Source organism: Aplidium turbinatum, chromosome 10 (genome assembly GCF_918807975.1).
Source record: "Aplidium turbinatum chromosome 10, kaAplTurb1.1, whole genome shotgun sequence".
NCBI lineage: Eukaryota > Metazoa > Chordata > Ascidiacea > Aplousobranchia > Polyclinidae > Aplidium > Aplidium turbinatum.
Window position 1 is genome coordinate 24,187,556 of NC_137481.1, and position 8,409 is coordinate 24,195,964.

An 8,409-nucleotide genomic window follows, 5' to 3' on the forward strand; every position below is an offset into this window, starting at 1 on the left:
TATAAAGATTTTTTTTTATTTTTTGTGGGATTTTTAGGGGTCAATGAGAGCAGCAAGAAGGCTAGCTTGGAGCCGCATGCGGCTCTAAGAGCCGCGGTTGGGAATCACTGGCCTAGCTGATACCTGAAAGTATTTTTATGGTTATTGTTTCTTGCAGATTCAAATAACTGTCAATATGCAAACAGGTAGATGTCTGTTGATAAAACTATTATAACAAATTATATTTTTAAAAAGGAAAAGCTACGTGCAACAGGTGTTATCAATTTATTACATCTCAGCTTTTCTGGTCATTGTATTAATCAAGTGACGAATACCTTGTGAGCCATTAAATTCTTGACCAAACGCATAAACCTCGTTACGATTATTTTTAATTTGTAGCCTACTGAAAAGAAAATAAGATTTTACTTTCACCTCTAATACATCTTCTCAAAACCTTCTACGTAACAGTGCATGTAGTAAACAAACTACTTTAGCTGATGTTTATTGTAGACAAATAGAAATTTCTGTATAGGTTAACTGTGGAGGACAAAATATTTCTATGTAGGAGAGGAAGGAGGGCTAATGCTAATGGCTCTTTTTAATCCAAACGAGTGGACAGTAGGACCTCATTACTATGGACAGGGTTTCCGTGTCGCTTTTCACCCACCTGGGACACAAATTTACGATATTCTACAGGAGGGAATTTCATTGCAAGCGCTACAAACCACAGAGGTGAAAATTTCCCGAAAGAAAGAACTCTACTTGGTAATCGCATGTTTTTGTTCCAAATTAAACACTGCATCGTAATATTGATTACATTACAAATATACTGTAGCCTATTACGAAATAAACCTACAAAAAGTACCTTTAATGCCAAGCAGAGCGAAATAAAGCAAACGTAGTCTATTGGTTTTAACTATGTTTGCTTCGGCTGCAACCAGTGGTGGATTTCCAGAAGATTAGCTTCCGGAGCGCTAGTTTTTTACTTTCCAAATGCGCTAGGTGCCGTAGAAGAAATTCAGAAATATGTCTTTATAAGACTTTGAAACAACACACTTGATGTACCTAAAACGTTGCTAAAGTAAGTATCATGGTCTATAGATGGTATAGCGTTGTTCAATGCAAATATTCATATTTTAGTGAAACAAAAATACAAAAAAATACAAGTTATAGCCTAGAAAAAAAAAAGAAAAAATTTAGTTTTTAGTTTTTTTCACTTTTGATTTTTGATTTTTCAAGTTATAGCCTACAATTTTTAAGACACTTATTGTATTCAAAATCATAAAACCTCTGGCGACTTCGGGTCTCAATTGCCGGGTTACGTCCATGGCGTAATCAGGATCCAACATAGCCTACTTCGCTGGTTAAAAATTTCTCAGTGGAAGACGGATCATTCGTATAAAGAGTAAACTTGAAACAGTTATTTAGCCTACAGTGTGTAGAGAAGCACGGTCAGATGTCAGTATGAGGTTCATTTGTGAAAATCCGCGCTCACGCTCGCTCGATGAAATTGGAAGGGATTATAGTGACGTTATCAAATTTTGAAGACTCTGTGATCTTCTTTTCGTAGTTATTTTCACGAAGTCCTCTCACAGCAGCTTCGCGTTCATCTAAGTGCAATCTCTTTGCCACTTCAATGATTTCGTTTTCTCCGTGTGTCATTACTGTGTCCTCTGGCCAAATAGTTGAATCAAGTATTTTTCAGCTGTTAATAAATGACAAGTCTGTTGAATTCAACAATCGATCTTGGATGGAACTTCCTAAGTGATTATACACCCTTCTCTGTTGGGTGGAAAATACCACCCTTTGGTAGGGTGGAAATGACCATCTTTCCCAATAGGCTATGGGGTGGGAATGAAAAAGTAGAAGCGGAATTTTTAGATCACCCCTAGAAGTGGTTACAACTACACTTTTGATTTACAGTGTAGAAGATGCGGGGATTGATTAGCGGGCTATTTCTGCAATTGTTTACATGTAATTCTACACCTTTGAACTCTAAGTTTTTTTCAGCATCCTTAGCAATGCCATAATGTCGTCCGGGTTCGTTCCTTCGTGTTTCAAATAAGTTTGCAAGATTATTAATTCAAATAGTAGCCTACATGCTCTGTTTTACAGTTCAAGGCTTAGGCTATTTCGGATAATTCTTGCGAGTATTCGTAGCCTACATCAAAGCCAAGTCCAACAAGAAATCCGTGGATGTTATCTTCGACAAGAGTCCTTGATATTTCGCACGTTTCCGAGAATCTCTTGTGTCGCTAATAGCCCCCTTTTTGAAAAATTCGACAAGTGCTGGGAAATCGTTCCAGACGGCACTAACTGTGCGGAAACTCGAGGCTACCCAACGTGTGTCCAGTAGGCCTACCCTTCCGATTTTCAACAACTGCGCTTCAACAGCCGCTGCACATTCACCCAATTTCCTGCTATTGTTAGGAGAAGTGTGGTAAAGGCTATAGCGTTTGTCCATAAAAGATCGAAATCGATTCAAATTACTGACTAATTTTACAGTATGACGAACCGATAGTTCCAATCTATGGTTGCACAATACCACACCACAATGTCTAGAAATTAATCACGAAGCCATTTTGCTACACCATTTTTGCGACCTATCATCACAGCCGCGCCATCACATAGCCTACAACACCAATCAAACAAGAAGATAAAAATGTTGTAGACATGCCATATGATTTTAGGCAGCTCTTCAGGGAATCATAGATGCCATTCGCCGTAAGAATAGCGAGCTCAACAAGACAAATGCATTCACAGGTTCGCTTCCGTCAAGACTGGTACGAAGATATATTATCAGAGTGAATACCCGATTTAACGTGTTCGACTCATCAAGAATTATGGATATACTTTTACTGAACAGGGCAAAGCATAATAAGAGTATAAAATATTTGAGCTTCCGGAACGCCGTTCCGGAGAAGTCAATTTTTTGATCGAGTTTCCGGAGCGGCGCTCCGCACCGCTCCGGCTGAAATCCAGCCCTGGCTGCAACTATATGGTGAGCCTTGTCTTGGTAACTTGACAATTAGATAGTTCTCAACAGAAGTTTTCAATTCACAGAATATTCATTGTCATTTACAGTTTCAGTAAACAAGACGAACTGAGGTGTGGTGCTGATTTAATAGCAACATCTTCTAATGAGACTTTCAGACCTTCAGAATGCACAAAAATCATTTTTCAAAGTCCAATATAGCCTACCAACCTCAGGATAGAAATGTGGACCTTGCAACCAGACTTAGACAACTATAGATAATTTTAGTTTCCAATTATAGTTTTTTTTCACTTATGACAATATGGTTGTATGATAGTACGTAGTGCTAATATAATATAAGTACGGTAGTTAACAGTGACAACCGGCTGCTTACATTTTACAATAACTTACCTAAAGTTTCAGTTTTGACTCAACAGTAAGATGCAAAGTTTTGCTTTTGTGAAAAAACTTCGATTTTCTACCAGGTCCCTCCACACGGCCAATGTGGTTCGACTCAGCTTTCCTATTATGACGATTACACTAGGAGCGATTGCTTCTTCGAGTGTGAGACCAACCACACTGTCAACATTTGTGGATGCAAGTTTGTCTATATGCCCGGTCCAGCTAGGACATGCACATTCAGGGAGTACGGAATGTGCAAAGCCAAGCTGCGCAATGAAGCGAATGACACAAGTAATAGGCCCACATAACAAAACAGATAAGAAATTATTTTATGTACATCACCATACCGCACTGACACTGTTTCGATTTATTTGACTTGCATTAAACTACGAATAATATTAACTAAGAGTATGGCTTAGGCTACTGCTCTAAGGATACCTTCTGGCCGAAACAGTGGCATCCTGTCTGCAGTTAGCATAACATATTGGTATTGAAAAATAATGCGGACAATGAGCAGTACTTGTGAACTGTTGGTGTATTTTGGCTTTACAGACATCCTGGACGCATCTCAATGTCGTTGTCCGCTTGATTGTGAGCGAACAGTTTATGATACCGAAGTCAGCTATACAGCGCCTTCTGACGGATATGTTGATTTACTGCAACAGCTTTTTGGATTCGACACCTAGTGAGAAAGTATTTTATTGAGCTACCGGTATTAGAAAAAACTCAAAAAGAATATTTCATATAATGATAAAAGGAGCGATGAGTTTTTATTTTGCATGGAAGAAACCTGTCTAAAATGACATCATATTAGGGTGTCAGTCCATTACACACAGTGGCGTAGCCAAAGGGGGGTTTTGGGGGTTACAACCCCCCCTTTGGCACGCGTGTGACGTCACGATATTGAGAATGATGCTTTCAGTCTAAAAAAAAATTTGCCTAATTTTAAACAAAATTGCATTAAAAGAGCGAGTTATGCCAATACCAAACATTCAAACATCTCAGCCAGGAATTAGCAACAAGAAAACACAGAGACTTAACTTTATTTCCGAAAAATGCCGAAAAAAACATGATCTTATCCTTTTGCTATGCTACCGGACAGCACCATTTTACAGGAATATTCGTACCCACGTTTTTGTTGAAAATGCTCTCAGAATGCACCAAATTCAAAGTAATTTTTCAAAATTTTCTGGGGGAGGCCCCCCAGACGCTGGGTGGTCAAAACCCCCCCCCCCCTTTTAAAATTCCTGGCTACGCTACTGATTACACATATGTAGTCTAGTTTGAACCATCCAACCTTCTGCCCCAAGCGTTTGCTCACCAAACAAGTGACTTTTTTAATTTAGGTTATGTGGTGTCAATTACCATAAGGCTTCTCAAACGTGTTTTTAAATATTGCAAAGGAAATCTTTTTGTGAACTTTACTTGATGGGTTTTGAATAAAGGCGGACCGAAGAAAATTTTGTAAGTTAGCTTATCTGCTTGAACACACAAGAATAACTAGATTTATCACGGATGGCAGAAATATGTCAGCTGTCTCTATCGGGAATGGTTGACCACATGCGCAACACCTGTACCAGTACCTGTCTGCGCGGCGCGATGGAATTACAAACAAAGCGACCGCTTCCGCGACAAGATTAACATGTAGAACACACCTTAATGATTTTACAACTTTTAAAAAGTTCAACAAAAAGCAAATCTCTTGAAACTGAAACTTTTTGTTTTCAGCGGGGGACTTGGATTGAAAGTTTATTATCAAGAACTGAAAGTTACAAAAGTGGTGGAAGAAGAAGTCTTCACTTTTGAAACTTTACTTTGTGACATTGGAGGAGCGGCTGGTCTTTTTCTGGGGTGCAGGTCTAGAAGCTCATTGCATTGTTTTTGCCTTTTTCTAATTAAAACTTTTGCTTTGTTTTTAAAAACTATGATATAATGATTCTGTTTTAATTCTTTTCAATTCATTGTAAAGTTTTGTGTTTATGTAATTTCGTTGTTGCAACCTACGGTTTGAAGTGAAAACATCATTAGTTATTGCAGAATCACACTTTTTGCAGTGTCGTCACAATATTGGAATTAGTCGATTTTGTGGTCGAGTTCTTGTGGTTTTGGTCTACAAAAGCTGCTCCTCTTCGACAGGCCAATTCTGTTGACGTCGCTACATGAAGAAAAGTCGGGGACTTTTAATGACAATCAATCAATCATTCAATCATTTTATTTTTCGTCATTAACGCGTCCGGGACGAAAAAGATACTAACTACAAAAATCGATATAGACCTACCAGCACGTTAATGAACGCGAAAAGGTGGCAAAACCTTGAGAGGTTTAAAACGTGCCTGAATGGAAAATCATGTAGTAGGCTATATATCAGTAGTTAGCACGGCCACAAAACCCAACACGACAATCTACGTATGTTTCCGTGTTGTCACTAAAATCTTCAGATACGACAACAATTACTTTTTATGGCATCACAAAGTTTACGAAATTGTTTTGTGATCATTTCTTTCACTGCAAAGTTATCAATTCAAGCAATTTTCTATGAATCAATGACCTAATAAATAACAGCCTAGCATCTTCAGATCTTCAGTGAATATCGAAACTACAAAATAAAGTGACTACCACTATCATTGTGTAATTTACTTTAACCTTGGTCGTATTCTATGATGTTGTAGCGCCCTGCGTTTCTGCTCAGGTCTTTTCAACGTTTGTTACCGTCGTAAAATTGTCGTTTTTTTACATATATGTAACGCCACCCAAGGAATTCAAGTAATTGTGCACTTGTGCTTTAGGATTTTTAAAACGTGGTTAGGAATGCCACAAACTGAGTACATTCTTGCAACCGGCAGTTTCAATCACATATACGTAGTTTTTTCGTCTCTTCAACGTTTTAGCCTACAGAAGCTGGATGCCTCAGCGACTATGTATATCGCGTCCTGGCCTTCAATTCAACACAGAGAGTATTATTTTTGGTGACTGCAGAGAGTATGTCAGAGTACGGTATGATTTTGGTGCAATTGACTTGTGCCGCTATCAGAGCACAGTTTGATTTTCCTGCACCCATTATGGCATAATTTTGGTGCAGCTCACTATAATATGATTTTGGTACAGTAGCCTAGTGATATTACTTCTGGCTCCATCAGTCAACGATCGGTGTGCAGTTTCCTGGGTGGAACTTATGATTTGAATTATGTTCTGTTGTGGAAAGACGATTGCAATCTTTTAAGTTATGTGGTGACAATAAAATCACATATATAATCAGGCCCGGATTTAGGGGGGGGGCAGAGGGGGCAGGTGCCCCGGTCCCCCCGACTTTTGAAGGGCCCTCCTACGTGGAAAAAATGTGATTTTGTGCTATTTTTTCTTCCTTTCAGCTTTTGAAGTTTCTGCAAAATGCTGTGCAGTGCTGGATTGATGCTACTGTAGACACAGAGGTGGTTTTTCGCAGGGGGGCCCCCGATCTAAAAGTGCCTCGGGCCTGCCATCAGCTAAATCCGGCCCTGTATGTAATAAAGAAGCCCAGACCTCGTTCTCGGATCATTTCTGCCGCACTGTTGCGCCCAAAATGTCGCTGTAGGCTTAGTATTACAGCTAGGTATGGGCGGATAAGTTAAGTTATCTGCTGTTCGCTACAATGTCATCATACGAACAGGTTTGTTGGCACTCCAGCCAGTGGCGTAGCAGCCACTTGGTGGTTCTGGCTTTGCGACAGGGGCAGCAGGCTGCTAGGGGGCGGCAAAATGAGGCTGCACAGTGCACACAGCACGAGAAATGAAGTAGGCCTAATGCAAAAATAAATAAAAAGTAAAACAAGAAAATGATTTACAAAGAGACAGCTAGCACACCTCAAAGCTCAAAATGATAAAGTCGTATTTACGTTCTACCATGAATGATGATCGGCTATCAGCTCTATCGATTCTTTCTATAGAAAGAGACTACGTTCAAAAACTTGATTTTGAAGATATTATCGCTGATTTTGCTTCGGCAAAAACTCAAAAAGTTCAATTTTGAAGCGGCTATTTATCTTTTATTTGCCTAATACATTTGTTGTCCATTTTTTGTCTTTTATTTTTGGCCTTAAAACGCTAAGACAGTGAGGCTTCTTTTTCAAGCAATATAGAACTTCTGAGACGCGGCACATTATTTGTAATTATTTTTATTGAAAAAATTGCTTGAACATAAAAAAATTTGTTGCAGTCTACTTAGGGCGGCATTTTCAACGAAAGCCAGGGGCGGCAGCATATGCTCCTACGCCACTGACTCTAGCTAAACCACTAGTCTCGAGACATAGACTGTTTTGGTGCTATTTGTGACGAATTTGAACGGCGAAAGGCGTGAACCGGGCTGAGTGCGCGGTTTTGTCAATGGCTAGCCTGCTATGGAGACAGCTATTTCGTCTAAATTAGATGGGTTGTGTGGATAAATGGCATGAGTTCTGGAAAGAACAGTTTACAGATTTGGAAAATTGAGTTGAACACTGTGCTCATTGAAAGCCATGGCCAGAGCAAGATTTATAGCTTTTAGCTTACGAAGGTCCAGGATTTTAAGACGATTGTGAAACCCTTTAAATCAATCTTCACAAGCAATTTTGTTTTTATCCATTTAGAAGACAGTTTAATTCCTTTTCTAATGGTAAAGTAGTAGGCCAGGGGTGTTCAAATGGCGGATCTGGATCCGTTTCCAGATCTTTTCAACTTTTTGTGTGGATCTTCCAATGTCAACGGAAAAGATGGGATACCACTGGATGACAGTAAAGCATTTTGATTTGGTGTGCTTTAGCATCTTGCATTCAACGACTTGTCAATTCATGCCCTCAGATGTTTATTGCCACCCGTTAGGTTGACATGCTCCACTTTCCATGCTTGAAAGTGACTCTACAAGAAGTTACCTGTGATAATGATTTGTCATGCTTAGTCGAATTTCTGAAAAATTTGGACACTAAGTTCTGTAACAGGTTCAAGGAATTTTATGAAATCAGCTCAGTTATAGAGCTAATCTCTCAACCACTGTCTGCTGATGTTGATGACACTTGAAAAACCCAACTTTCCACTGAATATGCA

General features: G+C 39.2%; 1 protein-coding gene across 1 annotated transcript; it reads left to right on the plus strand.

Annotated features, from left to right (window-relative positions):
- The first annotated feature begins 3,569 nt into the window (after positions 1 to 3,569).
- LOC145779121 (acid-sensing ion channel 3-like) lies at positions 3,570 to 6,430 on the plus strand. Its single transcript, XM_082590694.1, has 4 exons — positions 3,570 to 3,646; positions 3,908 to 4,040; positions 5,084 to 5,212; positions 5,410 to 6,430. Exons 1-4 carry the CDS (start codon positions 3,607 to 3,609, stop codon positions 5,516 to 5,518), a joined length of 411 nt encoding a protein of 136 aa, XP_082446820.1. The 5' UTR covers positions 3,570 to 3,606; the 3' UTR covers positions 5,519 to 6,430.
- Positions 6,431 to 8,409: the final 1,979 nt, after the last annotated feature.